The sequence below is a fragment of the Nyctereutes procyonoides genome, unplaced genomic scaffold (genome assembly GCF_905146905.1).
Source record: "Nyctereutes procyonoides isolate TBG_1078 unplaced genomic scaffold, NYPRO_anot_genome, whole genome shotgun sequence".
Taxonomy (NCBI): Eukaryota; Metazoa; Chordata; class Mammalia; order Carnivora; family Canidae; genus Nyctereutes; species Nyctereutes procyonoides.
Genome location: NW_026575046.1, coordinates 68323744 through 68351581, shown reverse-complemented (window position 1 = coordinate 68351581; position 27838 = coordinate 68323744). Strand labels below are relative to the sequence as shown.

Here is a 27838-nt window from a genome sequence, read left to right as displayed (position 1 = left end):
TTAAGATTCTGTTTTTAGGGATCCCTGGGTGGCGCAGCGGTTTAGCGCCTGCCTTTGGCCCAGGGCGCGATCCTGGAGACCCGGGATCGAGTCCCACGTCGGGCTCCCGGTGCATGGAGCCTGCTTCTCCCTCTGCCTGTGTCTCTGCCTCTCTCTCTCTCTCACTGTGTGCCTATCATAAATAAATAAAAAAAAAAAAAAAGATTCTGTTTAAAAAAAAAAAAAAAAGATTCTGTTTTTGTTTTTTATATACATGAATTTGGATAGGTAAAAGGACAAGATTAGTAAATAATGAGAAATTTGCATTAAAATGCGACACTTGGTAACTGAAAAAAGAAGTAAATTGGTACTCTCTTTCTGGAGAGCAGTTTGGCTTAGAGTCTTAGAAGTAAGCATGTCTGCTTTCAGTCTTAAGAGAAGGGAGATGTAATTGTATTTTTTCAGTGAAAAAAATAGGTTACAAAATGACATGCTATAGATCTCATTTTTCTTTTATATATTTTTTTCTTTATTTATTTATGATAGTCACAGAGAGAGAGAGAGAGGCAGAGACACAGGCAGAGGGAGAAGCAGGCTCCATGCACCGGGAGCCTGACGTGGGATTCGATCCGGGTCTCCAGGATGGTGCCCTGGGCCAAAGGCAGGAGCCAAACCGCTGCGCCACGCAGGGATCCCTGGACTGTACTTTTATTATTGTTTAAAAAATTTTTTTAATTTTTATTTATTTATGATAGTCACAGAGAGAGAGAGACAGGCTCCATGCACCGGGAGCCCGACGTGGGATTGGATCCCGGGTCTCCAGGATCGCGCCCTGGGCCAAAGGCAGGCGCCAAACCGCTGCGCTACCCAGGGATCCCTTCATTTTTCTTTTAAAAGTACAGTCCAGGGGATCCCTGGGTGGCGCAGCGGTTTGGCGCCTGCCTTTGGCCCAGGGCGCGATCCTGGAGACCCGGGATCCAATCCCACGTCGGGCTCCCGGTGCATGGAGCCTGTCTCTCTCTCTCTCTCTCTCTCTCTCTCTCTCTCTCTCTGTGACTATCATAAATAAAGAAAAAAAATTTTGATAAAAAATAAAAGTACAGTCCATCAAATATATTTATATACAGGAAAAGGGCTCTCACAGACTACATATTAGTTTTACCTGAGTAAATGATTTGGTGTTTTTCTTCTCATTTTCCCTATCTGCCAGTTTCTCCCTCCCCTGCCACGAAATGAAAATATACTAAAAATCAAAGAAATTTTAATTAAAATAAAATTGCAAACCTTTCTATTGTGATTAAAGAGCAGTGAGTAGCACTCGAAACATTGTAAAACAATTCCTTCTGTGTAAATTTCCAGTAAAGCCTTGAGGGTATAAAAAAGTCTTGGGGAGAAGAGAATGGGCTCTAAGCTATGACAAGTACATTTTTTTTTTGACTTTTCATTTAAATGTCATTTCTAATTTGTAAGACTATTACAAAAATGGTACAGAGTTTATCAACTTCCCCAAGTGTTTCATTTTTAAATTCCATTATAGTTAACATACAGTGTTCTATTAGATTCAGGTGTCTAATACAGTGATTCAGCAAATCTATACATGACCAAGTGCTAAATGTTATGGGTTCTTTTTAATCCCTATCACTTAACCCTCCCACCCCACTCACTTCCCCTCTGAAAACCAACAGTTTGTTCTGTATAATTAAGAGGCTGTTCCATGGTTTGTCTCTCTCTCTTTTCCCCCCTTTGTTTATTTGTTTTCTTTCTTAATTTCCACATGAGTGAAATAATATAGTGTTTGTCTTCCTCTGTTGATGCACTTCACACAGCATGATACTCCAGCTCCATCATGTTGCAAATGGAAAGATTTCATTCTTTTATAAGAGGGAATAGTATTCCATTGTATGTATGTATGTATTTATATAACATCCTCTGTATCCATTCATCATCAATCAATGGACACCTGTGCTGCTTCCATAATTTGGCTATTGTAAATAATGCTGCTACAAATTCAGGGGCACATGTCTTCCCTGTGAATTGTGTTTTTGTATTTTTTTTTGGTAAATACCCAGTAGCACGATTGTTGGATTGTAGAATAGTTCTATTTTTTAATTTACTGTTTTCCAGTCTCTGTACCAGTTTGCATTCTTACCAATAGAACTACAGAGTTCCATTTTCTCCACATCCTCGCCAACACCTGTTGTATCATGTAGTCTTGGTTTTAGCCATTCTGACAGATGTGAGATGGTATCTCGTTGAAATTTTGATTTGCATTTCTCTAATGATGAATGATGTTGAGTAACATCACCAAATGATAATGTCTTACATACCCTGGATCAAAACAAAGGCATTAACATTTACAGAATATCATTTACTGTTCTGAAGACCTAATTCAAATTTGTCCAGTTTCCCCACTAATGTCCTTATTTGGGGGGCTTCAGGGTTCAATTTAAGATCTTTCATCATATTTAGTTGTCGTATCTCCTTAGTCTCCAGAGTGTAATAGTGTTTCAGAGTCTTTTGTGGCATTGCGACTTTTGAAAAATCCCTTTCAGTTATTTTGTAGAATATTGCTTGTATTAGGTTGTGTGATGCTCCCTCGTGATTAAATTCAAGATATGCATTTTTGGCAAGAAGCCACAGAAGCTTTGTGCCTTTCTCAGTGTATCATATCAGGTCTCATGTCTGAATTAACTTTGATCTCTTGGCTTAAGTGTCTGTCAGGATTCTTCTCTGTAAAATTACTGTTTCCCTTTGTAGTTAAAAAGTATCTTATGGGGAGATACTTGGACACTATGTTTTAGAGGGGAGTGAGTGGTGAAGGGAGAAGGAGAGAGAGAATCTTTTTTTTTATTTATGATAGTCACACACACAGAGAGAGGCAGAGACACAGGCAGAGGGAGAAGCAGGCTCCATGCACCGGGAGCCCGACGTGGGACTCAATCCCGGGTCTCCAGGATCGCGCCCTGGGCCAAAGGCAGGCGCCAAACCGCTACGCCACCCAGGGATCCCCGGAGAGAGAGAATCTTAAGCAGGCTCCACACCCAGTGGGAGCCAACACAGAGCTCGATCTCACAATCCTGAGATCATGACCTGAGCCAATATCAAGAGTTGGATGTTTAACTGACTGGGCCAGCCACCCAGGCACCTGTACCTCCTAATTTTAGTATTCATACATAATTCTTGCTTTGAACAATTATTAGTACGTTGCTTACAAAATGGCCATTTTCTACCATCCTTCTCCATCTATTAATGGAAATTGTACTTTAAGAAAGCACTGTTCCTCTTCCCCCTCTTATTTATTAATTCAATTATTTATTATATCAGTATGGATTCAGAGCTATTTATTTTATCCTATGAGTTACAATGCATTACTAATGGTTAACTGAAGGGTTAAGGAAGACTTGCCATGTCAGGTTCCAAGCATAAAAATAAGACTGATAAGTGTTGGATAGGAAGAGACAGCATATTGGACTGTCTAGTTTCTTGTCACTTTGAGTATGTAAGCAAAGGTTGATGAATCACTTAATAGAGGTAATGCAGAGATTGGTCCTGGTGTAAGGAAGTGGATTCCATGCCCTTGAAGATCTCTTCTAACCTTGAGATCCTCTCATCTGCTTAAGCAGAAAACACAGATGGTCACTTCATAGCTTACTTAACTACTAAGCTTGTATAGTAAGAGTTTTATATCAGAGCATGTTTAGCCTCTGGTGTATCCGTTGCATAATTTGTAAAACTCAGCCAGCATCCCAGGCAAAAGGGTAAGGTGTGTGGAACTTCAATGTATATAATCTAAAAATGGCAGACCTGTCAGTTCTTACTTTTTAGGACTAAACATAATGTTGTGTAAGTTTATCTCAAGGTGACTTTTTCTTGGGATGTGTAAAGGAGATTATTGCATGTGCTGGTCGAATAGTTGTATTGTTTTAAGATTTGCTGCCTGTTGCATTTAAAATCATTTCAACACTTCTTCCTAGAATTTTAGCCTTTACTCTTCAGGCATTCTTATTTTTTTCAAATGAATTTGATAGTTGTCTTTATTTCCATGGTTTCTGAAATATTTCCATGAAACAATAAAATAGTTTTAACAAACTCATTTTATGTTCTTATATTTATTTTAGTATACAAAAAATACTGAACTTCATTCAAAATTTTTCAAATTTATTTTTTCTCCACCTTAATTGAGATATACTTGTCATGTAACACTGTGTGTTTAAGGTGTATAGCATGGTTATTTGATATATTGTAAAATTATTACCACATTGTTTTGTTCATTTAGAATGTCAAAATTTTCTTCCCTTGTAGTAACTTGTAACATTGTCATAAATTTATTACTGGCCCAAACTTTATTCTTTTCTGTGTTTTCCAATTAATTGTTAGAGTTAGCAGGTCTTAGATGTTATTTCAGTTTTTACTGGCCAAGTACACTCACTCCTGCCAAGGATCCTTTGTTTACCATATTTAATCCAGCTTGTAGTTCCAGTGATTGCTCCTTCCCAAGCTGATTTGTTTCAATCAGTTTTGCAAGTATAATACCAAGGGGCCTTGTAGGAATTGCTTAATTATTAATGTCCAAATGTATAACAACATCTGCTGAGGCTTCTTCCTGCCTGGAGCCTCGTGTTTTCAAAAGTCCTGTTAGTTTCCATGGCTGTCGTCTCATTTGCTGGTTTAGCAAAGCATCAAAATGGCTTTAAGAACAGGCCACAAAAGTTTCCCTGGCAGCTTTCCAGCAAGGTACAGAAGAGCGGTATTTTAAGGTCAGGTTGTGACTTTGAAATTCATAAAAGAGAGGTGAGAAAAATTCAGCGGTAAGAGATCTCAGTGTTCAGACTGGCAGACTTTTTTCTGGTGTTATTTTTGTTTAGTTTTATTAAAAGCCTTATACTCAGCTCTGTCAGTCTTTACAGCCATCCTCAGTTGTACGATATTAAAGTGTAGCAATTTTCTGTTTTATTGTATGACACCAGTTTTTTGGGAACTGTGTCCCTTTCTGATGATTTATATATATATATATTTTTTTTGATGATTTATATTTTTTCCTGTGTTTCTTTTCTTTTTTTTTTAAAGATTTATATTTATTTATTTGATAGAGAGAGAGTGAGAGAGAGCATGAGTGCAAGGAGATGGAGAGGGAGAAACGGACTCCTTGCCCGTGCAGCCCAGGGGCACAGGGCTCCATCCCAGGACTCAGATCATGAACCTGAGCTGAAGGCAAAAACTTAACCAACTGAGCCACCCAGACACCACTATTCCTGTGTTTCTTTTCTTTTTTCTTTTTTAAGATTTTATTTATTTATTTGTGAAAAACACACAGAGAGAGAGGCAGAGACACAGGCAGAGAGAAGCAGGTTGCATGCTGGGAGCCGATGTGGGACTTGATCCCAGGTCTCCAGGATCACGCCCTCGGCGAAGGCAGGCGCTAAACCGCTGAGCCATCCAGGTGTCCCTATTCCTGTGTTTCTTAATTGGATTTGTATTCCATGACGTTTAAGGTGTTTATGAAGAATTAAAAGGTAATATAGTCCCAGATTTGAATTTGCGTGTGGTGACTGTCAAAGAGATACATAACAGAATGGAGGGAAATGAAGTGCCTTCTTCCTTAAGGTAGTAATGACTTAGAACGTCAATGAAGTTTTTTCTAATGCCTTCATTTTTTTTTTTAAGATTTTATTTATTTATTCATGAGAGACACACACACACACAGAGGCAGAGACACAAGCAGGCTTCCCACAGGGAGCCCAATGCAGAATCCCGGTATCTGGCCCTAAACTGAAGGCAGACACTCAACCACTGAGACATTTGAGCATTCTCCTTCATTTTTTTCTGCAACATTTTGTTTCCACTATGAAATACATAAAACGATGATAACAGTCATGCTGGGGTTTTATTCCAAACAATGTGTCAAAGAAGATGACATTCTTTGTTTCTTTTAAGATTTATTTATTTATTTGAGAGAGAGAGCACGCATCCTTGCATACCAGGGAGGGGCAGAGGGAGAGGGAGAGAATCTCAAGCAGGCTTCTGGCTGAGTTAGGTGCCATACACCTGCTCCATCTCACAACCCTGAGATCATGACCTGAGCCAAAATCAAGAGTTAGATGCTTAACTAATTGAGCCACCCAGGTGCCCCCACATAGATCACTTTCTAGACACTTATTAAGATTAAGAGTATCTTTCTTGAAGTACCTGGCTGGCTTTAGTCAAAGGAGCATGCAAGTCTTGATCTCAGGACCATGAGTTCAAGCTCTAAATAAAATTGTCTTTTTCTTTAACTGTAAATTTAATTGTAGTGGACAATTTTTTTACTTCTCCCTAGCTCATCCACATAGATCTACTACTAACAACTGTCTTATATGGTAAGTGTCCTATGACTATAGTAACATTTATTATTTTATAACAATTAACTATTGTTACTTCTTTTTTAAAAATTTTATTTATTTATTCATGAGAGATACACAGAGAGAGAGAGAGGCAGAGACACAGGCAGAGGGAGAAGCAGGCTCCATGCAGGGAGCCCGACCTGGGACTCCATCCCAGGTCTCCAGGATCACACCCTGGGCTGAAGGCGGTGCTAAACCATTGAGCCACCAGGGCCACCCTCTTATGTTGCTTCTTTGCAACTTGGTTCTTTTCATATTAATATATCCTGTTTGGGTCAATTTATGTAAATCTCCATTGTGATTTTAATAAATTGAGAAATATAGATTTAAGAATAATATTTAAAGCCATGAAGGGACTCAGTAGTGTATTTAAGATAGAGTGTATGTCTTTTTCTTAAGATTATATTCATTTATTTGAGAGAGAGATAGAGCACAAGCAGGAGGAGAGGGAGAAGCGTGGGAGCCATTGCAGGGGCTCAATCCCAGGACTCTGGAATCATAACCTGAGTCAAAAGCACTCACTTAACTGACTGAGCCACCCAGGCACCCCAATAATATCTAGATGTGATAAACTTGTTACTCTTGGTTCAATTTTTTAATTTGTAGATGGAAATAATTATTAAAAATTTAAATTTAAAATAGAAGGATATCCATCCTATTTTTGTTTATATTTCTCTGGAATATTTTTGCCCATCCTTTGAGTTTCAAATCACTTTCCTTTAGGGTTGTCCCTTATTTAATTTAGACTTTGTTTTATTTACATAATCTGTGGCATTTCTTTTAGGTAGTGACTATATTTTATTAGACACATTGTAATAATAAATGTTTGGTGCTGGCAGGCTAAATGGGTTATTTTTCTATTTTATTCTCTTTTCCTCTATTAATTTAAAAGACATTAAAAAAAATAAAAGACATAGATTCAGAGCACCTGGGCAGGAGCCTGATTCTCCCTCTTTCTTCCTGCTGCTCCCTCTGCTTATGCTCTCTATCCCTGTTAAATAAATAAATGAAATCTTAAACACACACATTAACACATACAACCAGATGTTATTATTATTGTCAATCTAATTTTTAAATTGATTATATTAATTTAATTTAAAAATTATCACTGTGGTTTGTTTTTCAGCCTTATTGAGGTAAAATTGACAGTTTTGTATGATAAATATCTAAACACTACACACTAAATAGTGTGTAGTTTAGTAATTTGGTATATGTACACATTCTGGAAGGATTCCCCCCATCATAGTAACACATCTATTACCTCACAAACTTACTTTTTTTTTCTTTTTTAGTGACAATATTTAAATTCTATTCCTTTAGCAAATTTAATTATACAATGCAGTGTTATCAATCACAGTCACCATGTTGTATATTGGATCCTCAAACTTTTTTCATCTTATAACTGAAAGTTTCTACCCTTCTTACCAACCTCTCCCTATTTCCTCTACCCCCCAGTCCCTGACAATCACTTTTGTACTGTTTCTGTGAATTTGCCATTTTAAGATTTTAGATTCCAAATATAAGTGTTTCCATGCAATATTCGTCTTTCTCTCTTTCAAAATTCACTTAGCATAATACTCATAAGGGTCATCCATGTTGTTTTAAATGACAGGATTTCCTTTTATAAGACTGAACAATATCCCTGTGTGTGTGTGTGTGTGTGTGTGTGTATACATGTATTCACATATACATACACATACACATTTACATCTGTCCAGAGACACTAAGGTTGTTCCCTTACCTTGGCTGTTGTGAATAATGCTGCTATCTCATGGAGGTGATATCTCATTTTGTTTTTTTATTTGCATTTCTGTGATGGTTAATAATGATTAGCACTGGGGCACCTAGCTGGGTCAGCTGGTAGATCATCTGAGTCTAAATCTCTCAGGGTCCTCAGGGTTGTGGAACCTACTTAAAAAAATAATAATAATAGGGGGGACCTAGGTGGCTCAGTTGTTGAGCATCTGCCTTCCGCTCAGGGCATGATCCTGGATTTCTGGGACCAAGTCCCACATCAGGATCCTGCAGGGAGCCTGCCTGCCTCTCCCTCTGCCTCTCTCTCAATGTCTCTCATGAATAAATAAATAAATCTTAAAAATAAATAAATAATAATATTAATGATTAGCACTTCTTCAATACTTGTTGTCCATCTCCATTGTAGTCATTGGGGAAAAAAATCAATTTAGGTCCTTAATTTTATTTATTAATAATAATGGGTTTCTCTTCTTGACTTGCCAAGGCTGAATCATGTATTAATAGGGGAGTAAGGGGGCACCTGTGTGGCTCAGTCAGTTAAGTGTCTGCCTTTGGCTCAGGTCATGATATGAGGGATCAAGCCCCATGTTGTGCTTCCTGTTCCTCTGGGAGCCTGCTTCTCTCTCTCCCTCTGCCTGCTGCTTCCCCTGTTTGTTCTCTGTCAATTAAATAAAAATAAAATCTTAAGAAAAATAAATTTAAATTAAAAAAGAGACATAAGGTAGTAGAATACCAGAGCTCTGGTTAAGGAGAAAGGTGTACATGAGGTCCTGGAGACTGTTTTGCAGGAGGCAAGGAAAAACTAGAACAAGTTTATCTAAATTAACTTTTCCTAACCAGTTCTGGCAGTTGAGGTATCTCTTTCTAGAAGAGCCACCTTCTGAAAACAAGCATTTGAAAATTTAGCATTTAGAAAGGAAGAACTATTCCTTTATTCTAAAATAATATTTACAAATCAATAAATCTAAATTGGTCAATTAAACTCAGTTTAAACCACCCTGTGGTTTTTCTCTTTTGGGTTTTTTGTTTTTGTTTTTTTTGTTTTGTTTTGTTTTTTCTTCTAAATTAATTTGTATACTTATTTATTCTTATGATAATCATCCAGCTTTTTAAATAAATATTTTAAGCAGAAAACAGGTTGAGAAAATAATGCAATGAACACCACTATGTCCATTATCATAATCCAATATTTGACATTTTGTGTGCACAAGAACCATTGGAAAGTTGCAGGTTATCATCTTTAAGGTTAATCCTACCATACAATCATACCATTATTAAGATTTCCTGATACTATCTAATATCTAGTGTATACTTAGATTTTCCCATTTGTTCCCAAAATAAAACACAACTGTGAGCCTAGAGAACAATCACCAAGATCTCTCCTCTGAGGACTAAAGTCCAGGATGAAGAGACAGTACTGCAAACAGATAAGTAGGTACAATCAATTGCTATGATCAATATCTGTGCCTAGATAGTAAAGGAAGGAGTGTTCAGTTTTATCTGATCCTGGCTAGGGGATAAGAAATACTTGAGTCTACCAGCTGGGGAATTGTTAAAAATAGTTGATTTTTTTCTTACAGATACCTTTCTTCTAGTTCTAGGTGTTTTTTGGGCAAAAACGATGTGGGGCAGGTTGTAGGGCGAAAGGGCATTCTACCTTCAAGCGGCTGCTCAAGAAAGGACTGGGCAGTTCAAAATAGCCTTGGGGGAAGCAAGGCTGGGGGTGGGGCTGGTCTGAGGATACTGCTGTTGCAAGATGCATTCTGTATAATTTGGCCAAGGGTAGGATCTTGGACAGATTCCTTGTTGTACTGAAAAATGTGAATTTTGCTCTGGTGGTTAGTGGTTCCAATTCCCTTACCACACTGCTCTTTGATTCTTAATGGAGTTTCTACCTTCAGACTCAGGAAACCTTGCTGGGGCTATTTTAGAATTTCCTTTTCTAAAAACTCCTAAGGTGATGTTGATGTTTAGCCAGGTGCTTGTGGAATGCAGCCTAAAGCAATGAGATTTGCATTTAAAATGATCTCTGTATAACTGCAAATCTGATACTTGAAATTTGGGTGTTAAGGCTAAGAAACTGATTTTATTTAATTTTAATGGATTTAAAATTTAAAACCGAATTAAAGTAAAATATTTTTTATCAAACACAGCTTTGCTTCAGTTACCACTGCATTTTTCTTTAACCATTGAAAATTTAACTGAATTAATTTGCAGTAAGTATAAAATATACACTGCATTTCTCAGACTTAATATAGAAAAAGCAAAATAGGGATCCCTGGGTGGCGCAGCGGTTTGGTGCCTGCCTTTGGCCCAGGGCGCGATCCTGGAGACCCTGGATTGAATCCCACGTCGGGCTCCCGGTGCATGGAGCCTGCTTCTCCCTCTGCCTGTGTCTCTGCCTCACTCTCTCTCTCTCTCTCTCTCTCTCTCTCTCTCTCTGTCTCTCTCTCTCTCTCTCTGTGACTATCATAAATAAATAAAAATTAAAAATAAATAAATAAAAAAAGAAACAGGAACTGATAACACATTAAAAAAAAGCAAAATATTAATTTTTATATTACATATTGAAATTATATTTTTATATTGTGGCCTAAAAAGAAATATATTAAAATTTATTTCACCTGTTTCTTTTTACTTTTAAGAAATATACCTCCTAAACACTTTTTGAAATTAATTCTGTAACCCACAATTGTATTTCCATTAGACAGTGCTTCCTTAGAATTACAGTATATGATGGTTTGGGAATCCTACAGACTAGAAACCAGTCCCATTCTGAGGTTAATCCCCTAGGAGAAGTAGGTGAAAGATTAGGTTCTGAAAATGCTTATTACCTAACATTTATTAGAATGTGATATCCAGGTGTGTCTGGGTAGCTCAGTCAGTTAAGTGGCTACCTTCAGCTCAGGTCATGATCTCAGGATCCTGGAAACTAGCTTCTAGTTGGCTGCCCCCCCACCCCCCATTCAGCAGGGAGTCCACTTCTCCTTCTCCCTCTGCCCCTCCCATTCTCTCTGCCTCACAAAAATTAATACGATTTTTAAAAATGTACTGTTCATAAGAACTGGTACCTCTCATGTTAACTCTCCCATTAACCATGCCTACAGCATGTTATGGATATTCTTGTAAATAAATATTTGTAGAATGAACATTGAGGCAAAAGCAGTAGGAATGAAGAACACAGGATGAAAAGAAGAGGTTTCAAGTAAGACCGCTAAATTCATTGGCTGAATTTGGATGTTGAATGTAGGAAGCTAACAAGGAGATGCCTGAGTTAATATGTTAGGGGAGTTCTGGGGTTAAAGCAGGGTTGAAGTAGAGATAACTCATTAACTTTTAAATGTGGTTGAGTTTTGGGATCCCTGGGTGGTGCAGCGGTTTGGCGCCTGCCTTTGGCCCAGGGCGCGATCCTGGAGACCCGGGATCGAATCCCACGTCGGGCTCCCGGTGCATGGAGCCTGCTTCTCCCTCTGCCTGTGTCTCTGCCTGTGTCTCTGCCTCTCTCTCTCTCTGTGTGACTATCATAAATAAATAAAAATAAATAAAATTTAAAAAAAAAATAAAATAAATGTGGTTGAGTTTTAATTGTCTAATGAAGATGTCCAGTTGGTGAATGACTTGCTGTGGGAATCATCAGCAAATAGGTGTAGACTGGAGGCCTACTTGTAGATTAGTGGGGAGCCTGGAGAGAAGGCAAAAGAAAACATGGTATAAGTGGGCAGAGAAGCCAGCAAAGGAGACTGGAAATTATATGTTGAGAATTGATGGGACAAGCTTGAAGATGTGAGCAACAGTATCAGAACATATTCTGGCTGTCCATTGAATTTGACAATTGGGACTTCACTGGTGAGGCTTGGGCAGTTTCAATGAGGTGGTGGCAGCAGAAGCCTAATTATAGTGGGCTGAAGAGTGTGTGATAGGGATTGCAGACAATTATTTGAAGGTCATTTTTTGTAAAATGGTGCAGTGAGATAGAGGGTGAGAGCTAAATACTTATGGAGGGATGGAGGGTTTTGTTTCCTTTAGATAGAAAAGACAGGAGTTTGTTATAGCCTGTGGGGAGGCAGCTAGAAGGGAAAGATTTACAGATCTTGATACTTTGGCTCCAGAATGTTCACTGATTTTTCTGTTAGGAATGTGTAAATATCTCTGTGCATAGCATCACCAGCTAAGTGCTAAATAAATACTCAGTATCCTTGGAGCTAATGTTCTTAGAAAGCCTAGACAGAAATAGACGCTTCTTTTTTCTTTAAAGATTTTATTTATTAATGAGAGAGAGAGAGAGAGGCAGAGGGAGAAGGAGGCTTCATGCAGGGAGCCTGTTGTGGGACTCGACCCCAGGTCTCCAGGATCACGCCCTGGGCTGCAGGAGGCGCTAAACCGCTGAGCCACCCAGGCTGCCCTTATTTTTTCTCCTTAAAGGGAAACATTGAGGAAAGGACTAGAGAGCCAAAGTCACATGAGCAATATTGGAAAGAATGAAAATTGGAAAAAAAAAAAAAAAAAAAAAGAAGAAAGAAAGAATGAAAATTGAAATCTTTATTAGTACTTTGTAGAATCATGAATTAACTAGTTATCTGATGGCCTCCTGGATGGAGGTGGGTAAGGCAAAGTCCTTGAATTTATCTTTGATCATGAGGGAGCATTCCAGGCAAAATGACTTGATAGAGGCTAAACCCTAGTGGAAAACAAGATTTGTCATAAGACCAGGCTCCTGAAATCTTGAGCATTTAAATGCCCTAAAAAAAAGGTATTTGGAGCCTACCTTCCATCATGAAACTTGACAGGTTGTGAGTGCATATAAATTGCAATTGTAAAATTAGTGTGATTGACTCTTGTCTGATTGAATTAGATAATTGGCAATTTTTGTATTCTTTTCATTATTTTTTAAAAGTTAATGTGGAACTTCACTTTGGGGTATTATTTGATACCCATAAGTTTTTGGTCACTTGACTGGCTGAGTTAGAGCATGCAACTCTTGATCGCAGGGTTGTGAGTTTAAGCCCCACATTGGGCATGGAGCCTACTTAAAATTAAAAAAAAAAAGTTTTCAATGAGCCTTCTAGTGATATGAAACTGAAATTTTTGAATAAAAAGTTAGGAAAAAGATAAATCTGATTTATCTAAAAGTAAGGAGGCTTATAGTCTAGGGAACATTTAGAGAGAAAATAGTGACCTCTGATCATATCCTCAAGAGTTGGATTGTAAATTGGATTCTAATTTCACCTCTCCTTCATAACCTGGTATGAACCCTGTGTACACATACTGAATTTGCACAAAGGGTGGTAGTATTTTGCATAGCAATGCTATACTGTTACAACTTAAAAATAGGTGAATGAAAGTAGGCCAGTGGGTTCAGAAAAACAATAATTCACATAGTCTAAGAAAAGAAACAATCATAGGAATTGAGTTGTTCTTTTATGTTTTAAGCATCTGTGGTAATCTTAGGTCAGTAAACATTACTAAAAATTAGTAACAAATGGAATTCATCATAAATGTTAATTACTAAAGAGCAGTGCCTTGGGGTTAAACACTAAGTTCTCGAAAGAGACACCTCTGGTTTGATTCTGGCTCTGAGAGTATTGATTTGACTTTGCCTAGTTACTTAATCTTTCTAAACCTTATCAGGAGAATGGAAATACTCATACACTTAGTAGGAGAAGCAAAGGAGAGCATTCTGATAAAATGTTAATGATAATGCCTCTTAAGTAGTCAATGCTCAATATATGAATAATAGCTACTAATAAATATTCTTTTTTCTTAATTGTGAATTTGAGACTGCAATTAGTAGGTTTTGCTCTATGTTGAAGGACCTGTAGCAAAAAAGAACTACCTAATAGGTTTTTACCCCGTCAATAGTTCATTTCCACATGTAGTAAGGCCCAACAATGTGTATAAATACCTTATTTCATTTATTCTTCACAATAAACTTGCTTTCTAGTCCTGATTTATTTAAGAGAACTGAGGTTCAAGGAGGCTTCATAGAGCAAGGACTTACTCTAGGCCACATGGTTGGTAAGTGATGGAACAGGGAAAGTAGCCAAGGTTTTTCTGATTCCAATAAAGCCCCATTCTGAGAAATATAGGAAACAAGGTATTCAAAAAGTATGAAGAAGAAATTACTCTGTTCACAAGAGTTGGTTATGAACTTCAAGCATGGGTAAGGTTGTTCATGGAAAAGGTGAAGAATGAATAGGCAGTGGGTTTGACTTTGGAATCCTCTAAATTGGAGGCTCAGGGGGACATACCTACCACCTGGGGACAGACAGAGAAGAAGGGAGTACCAAGGGAGTCCCAGATTTTAGAGTTTTAGTTGAGACTCTCTTTGGAGGCCTACAAAAGAAAGAGCAGGTTAAGGAATGATGGGATTTGAGTTAGCCATTTAAGATGTTTGAATGAGGAGGGAATCTGATAGGATGATTGCTTGAGGCAAATTGGGGGTCTGAGAGGGTTTTTTTAGCCTTTTTGACTCAGAAGGAATTGTACTGGCTCAAAGCTCCGGAGGAAGACGTTAGGAGCAAGGACCCCTGAGACTAGAGAGGTATGGTTCTTAGGTCAGTTTTGTATACATTCAGAACCAATCTACAATCAACAAGTTTTTGGATTAAATAGAAGTTGTCCCTCCCTCTAATAATATGCTTCCCTTCCTCTGCCCCACCCTCAAGTTAAAGGATTTAATTTGGATTCTGAGACCCTGTGGCCAAATGAGGGTGGAGTTTTTGTTGGGGAATAGGAGTAAAAAAATTAGAATAGAAAAGAAGGCTGAATCTGGTGGATCGAGCGGAAAGCAACTCTTAAGGACTCTTGGATGGCTTTTCTTCAGCCCAGGCAAGGAAGAGCCATGAGGTTTTATGGCGCCAAGGTAGGACAAGTGGGACAAGTGCAGACTCAGTCCCTTAGATACCCCCACCCCATGCCCGCCTTGTTTATGAACTTTGAACATCTTACAGGGCAGATATAGGCAAACTGGAGAAGCAGAACAGAGGCAAAGCTCAAATATTAGGGCTACAAACTTGGTAGGGTATGTGAGCTCTTTATGCCTAAAAAAGGAAAAGAACTAAAAAATTTTACTGCTGTAGGAATATAAGGTAACTTGCAAATCCCCTTTGAGGGAGGATTTGTGTGTGTGTTAAAAGTTTATTTTAGCTTTGGTGAATGGCTGGTTTATCTTTTTTTTTTTTTTAAATTTCAGTTTGGGTTTGTTCGAAAGCAGTTGTGCAGAGCAGGAGCTGACCTGCATGCATCTGTGGGAATGTGGGAGGTCAAATACTGTATCTGGAGTGATTGCATCATCAAAGTCAACATGAATGGAGCTACCAGTGGTTCTCCTGAATTTTTTCTCCAAACACTTAATTTTCAGGTTGAGAATATAAGGTCCTGTAGGTGTCACTTCTAATCAGGTATGATTTGCAGGCTGCTCCTTGTCTTTTACATGTTAGGTTTTTTTTTTTTTTTTAATTATTTATTTATTTGAGAGAGATCGAGAATGAGTGGGGGGAGGGACAGAGGGAAGAAGCAGACTTTATTGTCCACGAGGAGCCAGTTTTCTGGTCTCTCACAGGGCTCGATCTTAACTACTGTGAGATATTGTGATCTGAGCCGAAATCAAGAGTCAGACTTGCATAACTCACTGAGCCACCCAGGCAGCCCTTCTACATGTTAGTTTTTCTAAATCCTCAAAGGTGATGAAGATTGGTCCTTGGTTGCGAGTAGAGGGTGAAAAAAAAATTTAGCTATTATGTTGGTACCACATACTATATCTCTGGAATTAAAATTTCCTGGGGAGGGCTATTAGGGAAAAAGTTTTAAAAAAGATTACTGGGGTGGAGACTGTAAAAAAAAGAAAGGAAAAAAAAAAAGGAAAGACAAGTTGAGAAACTGATCTGCCTGCAGTAAAGGTCTAGTCTCATGTACCATATGCCTCTGTACATGCTTTGAAAGGCTTTTCCATGGGATCTGAGCAGCTGTTTCTTGACACAGGAAATACAACATGTATGGAATGTGAGTGTTGGGAGAGACGACAGTCAGATTCTGTACAAAGGGCATACTCAGCGTTTCAGAATAAAAATACCACTTTGGGGATCCCTGGGTGGCGCAGTGGTTTGGCGCCTGCCTTTGGCTCAGGGCACGATCCTGGAGACCCGGGATCGAATCCCACGTGGGGCTCCCAGTGCATGGAGCCTGCTTCTCCCTCTGCCTGTGTCTCTGCCTCTCTCTCTCTCTCTCTCTCTCTCTCTCTCTCTCTGTGACTATCGTAAATTAAAAAAAAAAATACCACTTTGCTCAATACCATTTGAGCTCATTCAAGAGTGGGTGTGAGTATCACTACGATAAGAATGTGGAGAAATGAGAAAACAGGATGCTTGTCAACTATTGGACCCAGATCTGATCTAAGGTGATCAACATTCCTGTTGGTTCAGAAGGAGTAAGAGAGGCCCAGAGCAACATAGAGCCTTGTGACTACTATAGAGTGCACACAGAGAACTGGGAGATGTTGAATTAGTGTCCTTTAAATGATACCCTTGGGCACTTTTGGGGTGGTAGAGGAGGAAGAGATGAGACACCAGTGGCAGGTGGCATGAGTTTGGGTCACTAGAGTGTATATATGCTGCTTGAGGGAGTGAAACAGCCACCATTCCAATATTTGTGAAACACTTCACTTCCTTCAGAGAGATGGCATCTCTTTAAGAAAGGTAGATGTTAACAAATATTTTGAGATTCAAAGTGGTTATTCGGGAATACGCCACATCTAAGCAGATTTTCCTTGATTAAAAGTCAAGGAAATCTTCAGTAAAAAATAAAAATTCATGATGTAGTTACTGGAGCCTGTTTCATGTAGTAGTTCGGGATGGTACACTCGGTGGTAGGATGGAGTCCCCTCCTTCCAGGTCAGTAATTAAGTGCATTTCTTCCTAACTCCGGCTCAGGTGTCATACTGATAATTTACAATCCACTATGGTGGAAGTATTTATACCACAAAAATTGGCCTACCCTGCAAAAGTGTTTCCTTTTCCTCAGTTCCCAATCTGGTGATTGTTATTAACTAGTATTCTACTGAGTACAGTTTCTATACGACAAATGTTGACAATCTTGCATGGCCTTCCTGAATATTAGCAAATATTAACAAGTGTGTAGGTACTCCACACCCTTTCTTTATATTCTAATTTGTTTGGAATTTGGTACTACATAACCTTTTAGCTTTTTTCGCCTATGTACTAGAAATCTTTCCATAGACCGCTTTAATTTTGGCTTAAATATAAAGGAAATAAAAAATCAAAACAGTATTTAGTCAGGTCTGGGTTTAATAGTTCCCAAGCTCCTGTATCGTTCTTGACCTCCTTCTGCTCTTCACTCATATTAGTTTTTGTTTTCTTCTAGAGTTTCTTTATGTAAATATGAATATATGTATTAACTCCCCATACTTTTTATTAAAATAGAAAACATTGTAAATGCAGGTTCTAGATCCTCTTTTTTTTTTAATGAACATAATATATCCTGGACATCTGCATTTTAGTAACGGAATTCTATTTTTATAGCTGCAAGGTATGTAGATATACCACAGTTGAATTAGTCTGTTACAGGTGGACATTCAGGTATTATGAATTACTTGTTAAAATATACAAAACTGGGGCTCCTGAGTGGCTCATTCAGTTGAGCATCTGCCATCTCCTCTGGTCAGGATCCCAAGGTCCTGGGATTGAGCCCCACATCAGGCTCCCTGCTCAGAAAAGAGCCTGCTTCTGTCTCTCCCTCGGCTGCTCCCCCTGATTGTGCTGTGTCTGTGTCAAATAAATAAAATCTGTTAAAAAAATAAAATATGCAAAGTTGTCAAAACATATAATTAAGGGCAAGTATAAATAGGATAAATTCTTAGCAGTGAAAATGCTGTGTCAAGGGAGAGGTTGAATTTGTAATTTTGATAATTATTGCCAAATTCCCCTCCATAGGCTTGATACCATTTTGCACTACACCAGCATTAGATGGGGGTATATATCCTCCACAACCTACTCCAAGGGTCTGGGTGGTCAAACATTTTGATGTTTGCTATTCTGATAAGTGAAAAATGTTATCTTTGCTGTTTTGATTTGCATTTTTCTTAACCCTGATCCCCTTTTACAGGGTCCACAACTTAGGGTTGTGAAGATCAAATGAGTTCCTGCAGTAAAGAGTGTATTACAATATAGCCAACATTCTTTTAATTATACCTCTTATAATGAAATTGTTAGTGTTCTCTCTAACTGATACCTCATCCTTACTGAGCTAATAACTTTGGTCATAGGGTCTCATTGAACCCCCATCACAATATACATGACCTCTTAAAAAAGGACACTAAAGTTCAGGCTACATGGCATCTTTGGATCAGATAACCCCAACCCCCCCCCCCCAGCCCCTCAGCCCACCCCATAGTGGTAAATCAGTTTGTTCTGGCCACTTAGTTTCACTAGGAACATCAAGTGAAACTAAACTAAGAGTAACCATTTTCTCAGTGTGCACGCCTATGCACATACACATACACTTATAATCACATTTAACAGTACATAAGAGTTCAGCCAGGTTGATTCCTGAAAACAGAAAATCTTACCAGCCCTACTGAAATGTAATCTATTAAATTGTTTTCTTATAGGTTAGGTTTAGTAGTTGGCAGTGTGTAGTGCATGTTCTCATGTACTTATAGACCCCATGTTTCAAACACCTTATTTTTAAAAAGCCATATCAGATATAGGGGCACCTGGGTGGCTCAGTCAGTTGTCTGACTTTTTTAAAGATTTTATTTATTTATTCATGAGAGGCAGAGACATAGGCAGAAGGAGAAACAGATAGCCCTTGGGGAGCCTGATGTGGGACTTGATCCTAGGACTCCAGGATGATAGCCTGAGCCACCCAGGCCCCCCGAGTGTCTGACTCTTGATTTTGGCTCAGGTCATGATCTCAAGGTTGTGAGATCAAGCCCCACTTCAGGCTTCGTGCTGGGTTTGGAGCTTGATGAAGATTTCCTTTCTTCCTCTCCTTCTGCCCCTTCCTGCCTCCTAAAAAGAAAAGTTAAAGGAGATAAAGATCAGTTTTTAATGAAGCTCATTAGTTAATGAGAATGTCCTATGTTGTGGCACGTAAATCTTAAAAGTTACTCAACATCTTCTCTAGAGGAATGTGTACATTGAAGTTCCGGTGTCTTAGATATGCATATTTATAAAATCAAGTAAAATAAACAAACAAAAAAACCTCTTTTCCTCACATATGTTTCCCAGCGGTAGTGGTAACTAATAGTAATGTTTTACCTACCAGCTTTTTGCAACTTGTTTATATGGGTTAATATATTTTGGATCTGTTGCCATGCAATCAGTAGATTGATATGTGTGAGTGATAGCTGCACATTATTTCAAAATATGAATGTGCATTTATTTCTCTAGTATAAATATTATATTCCATGATAATTTGCGCACATTTCTGCATTTTTAGTTTTGATTGGTATTTGTGTAGATTAAAAAGTTGCATTTATTTTCATTTGCTTGTCTTCTAGGAAAGTCAAACAGCTTTTGAACCTGTGGATTTCCACTTAAGCAAAGAACACATTCCTGTCTTTTTCTCACTCTTCTACTGAGTCATTTACCTTTTCTTGTTGATTGTTGAAGTTCTTTTATATTACGAAAAGTAACTATCTACGTGTAGTATCAATTTTTTCCTAGACTATCCTTTGCTTTTACCTTTTTATGGTAATATTTCTCCTCCCTTTTTTTGACAAATATAGGTATGAAGAAGTCAATACATTTTACATCCTGATTCAGTGCACGGACACATACATACACATTATTATTATTTTTTTACATACACATTATTATTATTTTTTACATACACATTATATAAAAGATTTGTTCTTTGTTTATTTTTTTAAAAGATTTTATTTATTTATTCATAGACACAGAGAGGGAGGTAGAGACACAGGCAGAGGGAGAGGGAGACGCAGGCTCCATGCAGGGAGCCCGATGTGGGGTCTCCAGGATCACACTCCAGGCTGCAGGCGGCGCCAAACCCCTGCGCCACCGGGGCTGCCCTATAAAAGATTTACATTATAAGATTGCCTGGCTGGCTCAGTTGGAAGACCATGTGACTCTTGATCTTGGGGTCATGACAGCAAGCCCCACCCTGGGTGTAGGGATTACCTAAATGAATAAAACATTTGTTTTTAAATGATTTACATTGTAATACTTATTTTTACTAAATGTAGTGTATTTGTATTTTTCTGTATAATTTTGTTAAGAAAAACCACTTGTTACAAAGCACTAAGTTGGTATTGGAACTTCTAGATTATGATCAACAGTTTGCAAAGAACTACATTATGGTGTCTTTGCTTTAAAAATTGTTCATATTATACGTAGTTAAAATATTTTTTTCCTTTATGGTTTCTCACTTTACTCTTGCTTGGGAATATTTTCCCTACTTTCTAAATTGTCTTATCTTTTTTTTTTTTTTAATTTTTTTTTTTAATTTATTTATGATAGTCACATAGAATGAGAGAGAGAGAGGCAGAGACACAGGCAGAGGGAGAAGCAGGCTCCATGCACCGGGAGCCTGATGTGGGATTCGATCCCGGGTCTCCAGGATCGCGCCCTGGGCCAAAGGCAGGCGCTAAACCGCTGCGCCACCCAGGGATCCCTGTCTTATCTTTTTATATTTAAATTATTAATTTATCTGGAATTTTTGTTATATATTAAAATATCATATCACCCTTGTCATTTTTAAGAAATTGACACTTTCTCCACTGCTTTGAAATGCCATTTTAATAATAAAAGTTTATTTGTTAATTTATTAACCTGTATGTTAAAAAATTGACAATTGTTTCAGTTTAGTTTTTTTTTTTAAGATTTTATTTATTTATTCATGAGAGACACAGAGAGAGCCACAGACACAGTCAGAGAGAGAAGCAGGCTCCCTGCGGGGAACCCAATGTGGGACTCGATCCGATCCCAGGACGGCGAGATCACCCCGAGCCTAAGGCAGACGTTCAACCACTGAGCCACTCAGGCATCCCAGTTTTTTAAGTTATTATTGAAATGTAATATATACAGAGAATGTATATATGAGAATTGTATATTTTGATGAATTTTGACAAACTGAACATAACCTATGTAACCTGTGTTTCCTGATCGAGAAATTAGATAATAATTTATTTCTACTAAGATTGTTTAATGTGCAAGAAAAGATTATTTAATGTTTAACTTTAGAATTGGGTAACGCTTACACATTTTATAGCTATTCTGTGCTTTGATTTAGTTTTTCCATCAATACTTCAGGTTTGTCTATGGACTCAGGTATATCATCTTCATTGAATAAGAAGTCTCCTAATCTTAATATTTTTTTCTCTTCCTGGGGTTTTAACTAGAATGTCCACAGCCATATTAAAGATTAGGAGGTGTAGGTTATCTTTACATTTGCTCCTGACAGGAGTTGGAAATGCCACTACTGTCTCAGTTCCTATGTTGTAATTTTGGATGAGGTGTTTCAGGGTTTTAAAAATAGGGATTAGAAGGGAATATAGACAGTGATTGCTTAATGCATACAAGGTTTCTCTCAGGGCTGATGAAAGTGTTCTGGAATTAGATAGAGGTGATTATTGCATAACATTGTAACTATGCTTAAAAACCACTGATGGATAGTTTTCAATGGTAAAATGGTTAATCTTATGGGTATTTCATCTAAAAATTTTTTAAAAGGAATTATACTGTTCCACTAAAGATAATGGCTAAAGTGAAAAGACAGAGCATACTAACTGATAATAAGAATGTGCAACAATTAGAACTGTCATAATTACTGGTGGGAGTGTATGTTGGTAACCATTTTAGAAGATTCATTGGCCTTTCTACTAAAGCTGAAGATAACATACACTTACACACTTGATGACCTAGTACTTCCAGTCCACCCAATGTGTATATGTTCACCAAACGATAGCAATAGTATATTATCGTGGTATACTTAGAATACTCAAAAACCAAGAATTAACTCAACTGTCCATCCACAGTAGAATCAATAAGCATGTTATAGTATATTCAATCAATGAATTACTATACAACAATAAGAATCAATGGACTGCAAATACACTTAACATGAATGAACCCCAAATATAGTTTTGAGTGTGAAAGGAAGTCAGTTAAAGTTTGGAAATAAGCAAAAGAGATCTATGGTAGATGTCAAAACAATGGCAACCCTTTGCCAGTGGACTGATGACTAGATGGGAGTTTCTTGGCTGGAACTTGGGTGCTTAGGGGTTCATTTGTGAAAAAATCAATAAGCTATACACTTAGGATTTGTACGCTTTTCTGTGTGTATTATGTATTTCAGTACAGCTTGCATTAAGATAATAGATATTGCCTATTGATTGGTACCAACATAAAAATAGTTTAAAGATTTATTTGGAGGAGTGCCTGGGTGGCTCAGTCATCCAACTCTTGATTTCGGCTCAGGTCATGATCTCTGGGGTCGTGAGATTGAACCTGCATCAGTGTCTACCCTGAGCAAGGACTCTGCTTAAGATTCTCTCTCTGGGGCACATGGGTGACTCAGTTGGTTAAGTGTCTGCCTTTGGCTAGAGTCCTGATCTTGGGGTCCTGGGATCAAGTCCCCCATTGGACTCCCTGCTTCTCCTGCTCCCTCTGCTCCTCACCCCACTTGTGCTCTCTGGCTGTCTCTCTGTCAAATAAATAAAAGCTTTAAACTTAAAAAAATAAATCTGCCTATACTATTTATTAAGTTTTTCCGTCTGCCTTTTCCCCCCAACCCCCCCTTACACTTGTTCTTCTCTCTCTCTAAAAAAAAAAGTATTTTGAAAAACAAATATGTATGCCAAAATATTACCAGGTATGAGTTAATGATAGTTTGTACTTCATTTTTTCCCCCCTACACACTCCTTTTCGTATTTTATTGAAAACAAAAAGCAAAAGTAGTATCTTTTTCAGGGGCATTACATTTAGTTCCTGTAAATTATAAAGTTCCTGTGGCTCTTACTCCAATATTTGCATAAATATTATGAGATATTTCTGTGTTTATTTTGTAGGCAGATTTTGACAACAAATCAGTAAATGGCCTCAAGTCAGAATCCATGGAATACAGGAGGAGTTATGGGGGGGAACACAGATTGGAATTAAACCCACCTCCCCTCGAAAATGTAACCAAAAATGAAGAAAGTATGACAGGTATTGAAGTGGAGAAGTGGACGCAAAACAAGAAATCACATTTAACCGATCATGTCAAAGGCGAATTTAAGGCAATTGTGACAGAAGCTGAAAATTTTAAAAATTCTGAAGATGACAAGAAAAAAGTCCTCCTTACTGACTTAATTGAGCCTCAGAAATTGTTTGCACAAACTATAAGAAACGGCATTAAAAATGCACACTATTTACCAACCGAAACAAACGTGTCTTTTAAAAAATTCAATATTGAAGAATTTGGCAAGGCATTTGAAAACAACTCCTATAAATTCCTGAAAGACACTGCCAACCATAATGCCATGAGTTCCATTGCTACTAGTGAGAGCTGTGATCATCTCAAGGGGAGAAATAATGTTTCAGTCTTCCAGAAGCCTGGCTTTAACTGCAAGTCTTTTCCAGATCCTACAACTTTCAACTTAAATAGTCATACTAGTCATACTAGTCATACACACAATGAAAGTGATCAACCCAAATCTCTAGATAATATACCAAGTAAAGACCCAAAAGATGGATCTCCAGTTCAGCCAAGTCTTCTATCCCTGATGAAAGATAGGAGATTAACACTGGAGCAAGTGGTGGCCATAGAAGCTCTGACTCAACTGTCAGAAGCTCCATCAGAAAATTCCTCACCATCAAAGTCAGAGAAGGATGAAGAAACAGAACACAGAACAGCAAGTTTGCTTAATAGCTGTAAAGCTATCCTCTATTCTGTAAGAAAAGACCTCCAGGACCCAAACCTGCAAGGGGAGCCAGAAAGCCTTCATCACTATCCATCTTTGGAAAAGCAGACTTCATGCAACACGGTGGTGTTCAATGGCCAAAACATTTCCAAGTCACACCACAACTCAGCTGCTAACCAGGCACCTACCAAGTCACAGGAATGTTCAAAAGCCACAAATTCAATAACTCTTTTTATACCAAATTCAAATTCATCTAAAATTGACACCAATAAAAATGTTGCTCAAAGTAGAATTACTCTTGAGAGTTCTAAGAATTTGCATCAGTTGCCACCAGCAGGTGATAAATTGGGGTATTGTAACCAATCACTGGCCAGCAGTAAAAAGATAGACTTAAAAGACGATCCATCGTGTCCAAATACAATACACAGCAAAATAGAGGAAGATGTTGCAACACAGTTAACACAACTTGCGTCCATAATTAAATTCAATTATATAAAACAAGAAGACAAAAAGGTTGAGAGTACACCAACAAGCCTTGTTGCATATAGTGTACAGCAAAAATGTAGTCAGGAGAAGGCCACAATACAACAGAAACCACCTTCCAGTGTACAAAACAATCATAGCTCATTATTGACAAAGCAAAAGAACACAACACAGAAAAAGACAAGAGCTACCCCATCAAGAGATCGGCGGAAAAAGAAGCCAGTAGTCATAAGTTGTCGAGAAAATGACCAGAAAAAGCAGGAACAGTTGTCATATGAGTATAGTAAATTACATGACATTTGGATAGCATCTAAATTTCAAAGATTTGGTCAATTCGGTCCACATGATTTTCCCATTCTGTTGGGAAAAATTCCTCCTTTAACCAAAGTATGGAAACCACTGGCTCAAACGAGTTCAGTGTTAGAACACAAAAAATTGTTTCCTCCACTCACTCAGATAAAATTTGAGCGTTATTATCCTGAATTAGCACAGGAAAGAAACATGAAGGTTGAACCGTTGGATTCTCTCCCAATATGCCAGTTAAAAACAGAGTCCAATGGGCAAGCGTTTACAGAAAAAGTATATAGTTCTCAGGTACAGCCAACAGGGAATGTCAATCAGAAAGCCCATCCTTTACTCCAGCCCTCCTCTCCAACTAACCAGTGTGCTAATGTAATGACCGGCGATGACCAAACACAATTCCAGCGGGATGTTCAAGACCCACTCATGCATCAGAGACTGCCAACATTGCCTGGTATCTCTCATGAAACCCCCTTACCAGACCCAGCACACATTCTCAGGAATGTAAATGTGGTATGTTCAGGTGGAATTACAGTGGTTTCTACCAAGAATGAGGAGGACGTCTGTTCATCTAGTGTTGGAGCATCAGAATTTTCCCCAGTAGACAGTGCACAGAAAAGTTTTAATGATTATGCCATGAACTTCTTTACCAATCCTACAAAAAACCTGGTGTCCACAACAAAAGACTCTGATTTGCCAACCTGCAACTGTCTTGGTAAGTGTGTGCACATATAGCTGAGTGCATGTGCACCTGCATGTTTGTGTGTGTGTGTGTGTGTGTGTGTGTGTGCTTTGTTTACCTCCATTAATTGCCTCGTTGTGACCAGGTCAATTTTGGGTTATCTTTTACATGTGGCAACTTTGCCCCATTCATATCCTAGCTAAAATGGAGTAGATTCTATACCCATTTTTCTGGGGGACCTTGATTACTTTTGCTCAAATAATTAGGAAGTTTAACTCATAATTTCGAAACTTCAACAAGTGGAAAATTTGCTAATTTCTCTCAGCTAAATGTCTCCTAAGTTATTTATTGTACATATCATAAGAATGAATTCCTTTATTATCTATCCTATATTTAAAAAAATTTCAACCGGGATCCCTGGGTGGCACAGCGGTTTGATGCCTGCCTTTGGCCCAGGGCGCGATTCTGGAGACCCCGGATCGAATCCCACGTCGGGCTCCCAGTGCATGGAGCCTGCTTCTCCCTCTGCCTATGTCTCTGCCTCTCCCTCTCTCTCTGTGACTATCATAAAATAAATAAAAATTTAAAAAAAAAAAGATTGCTCTAAAAAAAAAAAATTTCAACCTCTAAGCATTTTGTTTAAAAAAAAGTTTTATGTGAGATATAAAATACATACAGAGAATATAAAATGTATGTGCAGCCTAACAAATAACTATAAAAATATCTATAATTGCCACCCTATGCAAAAACTGGAAATGGTTTCTTTCTTTTCAATGACAGTGCTTTTCTGCTATGTGATACAAAGGATGTCTAGATATGAAAAAAATCCCTAGTCCTGGCCATTGATGAATTTGTGAACCTTTTGAAATATTAAAATATGAAATTGTATAATATCGATTGTCTATAAAAAACAAATAAGCATATGCAACTAGCTGATTTATGGAACAATTCATAACTGATATTTATTTTGTGCCTTAGGAGTTATTGCAAATGAACATCCAGGAACTAATAATTAGAATTTTTATTGTGTTAAAAGTCCTGGGAAAATCTTAGGCTCTTTTTTTTTTTTTTTTTTAAGATCTTATTTATTTGCTCATGAGAGACACACAGATAGAGACAGAGACACAGGTAGAGGAAGAAGCAGGTTCCATGGAGGGAGCTGGATGTGGAACTCCTCCCAGGACTCCAGGATCATGCTCTGAGCCCAAGGCAGATGCTCACCCGCTGAGCCACCCAGGCATCCCCTAGACAGGCTTTATGAGAAATTTGCTCAGTATTTGGAACACAAGAAATGCTGAATTTCAACCTTGTACTGATTAGTCACTGTCTATGGTAAAATTTCATGTAAGTGCTCAAATAAAAGAATTAATTTACTCTAATGTAGCTGTAATAGGGAAATTAAATAGATTGTGTCATTAAAGTTTGTTAGGCTGCTCATGCCCTCATTATTTCAGCTTTATTATGAGGATTTTTGAGGACAGAATTTGTGAAATAAACCTATTTGGGTTCAAAATAGGTTAATTATTAAAAGTCTTATTTAAAAAAAAAATTTAAATATAGCTCCAAATCAGAAAGATTTAAGATTGCCTTGAACATTGGAAGCTTTTTTTCCTGAAGTAGGTGTTTCATAAGTACATTGCAAAATGGGCAAATGATTATTTGAAAGGATAAACTATATCATTTTTTCTTAAATCACAGGAGAAAAAATAGTGAAGTGTAGCAGTGACCTTTTGCTCTCGATTATCTAAAGTGATACTTTGAAATCAATCCTTCCATTTCTCCACTCATCATTCATCACAGTTATGACAGCCTACTACATGCCAGGCCCCAGGGATATGCTCTTCTTAGAAGGATCTCATAATATGAAAAGCATATCTCATAATATGCTTGAGTGGGGTTCAACTGGGAGAATGGGAGTTTCCTGGAGCAAGGACAGAAGAGTGTAGCAAGGATGACTCCTCCTATTCCAGATCTTTAATGCAAGTCTGAAACTGTACTATGACCTTGACTTGTCATGTTCAGAACATGCCTACAAAGGGAAGATGTGTTATCTCCATTTTACAAGTGAAGAAACTAAGTCACAGGGGAAGTCACAGCTAGTAAATTATTAAACTGGAATTCAAAACAGTAGTCTCAACTTCAGAGCCTATGTTTGTACTCTTCTTGCTCTGGTTTCAAAAATCTGAATTAAGAAAGGGACAGTATTTTTCTAAATATCATTACAAATGGAAAAAAAGATCTCTAATTTAAAATGCCATTAAAATTTATATACCTGAGCTAGTCTTATTTTACTGTGTGCATAATATCAGAACAATTGTTTAGTTTCAAGACTTTTTCCTTATATATTACATAATAATGTACATAGTCACCATGTAGTAG

General features: G+C 37.9%; 1 protein-coding gene across 1 annotated transcript in view; it reads left to right on the top strand.

Moving 5' to 3' along the window:
- Window positions 1-27838, top strand: part of TET1 (tet methylcytosine dioxygenase 1) — a 139316-nt gene that overhangs the window by 57241 nt on the left and 54237 nt on the right. The window contains 1 exon segment of the mRNA XM_055325620.1: window positions 23161-25492. Within this exon segment, the coding sequence (XP_055181595.1) occupies window positions 23161-25492 (2332 nt within the window).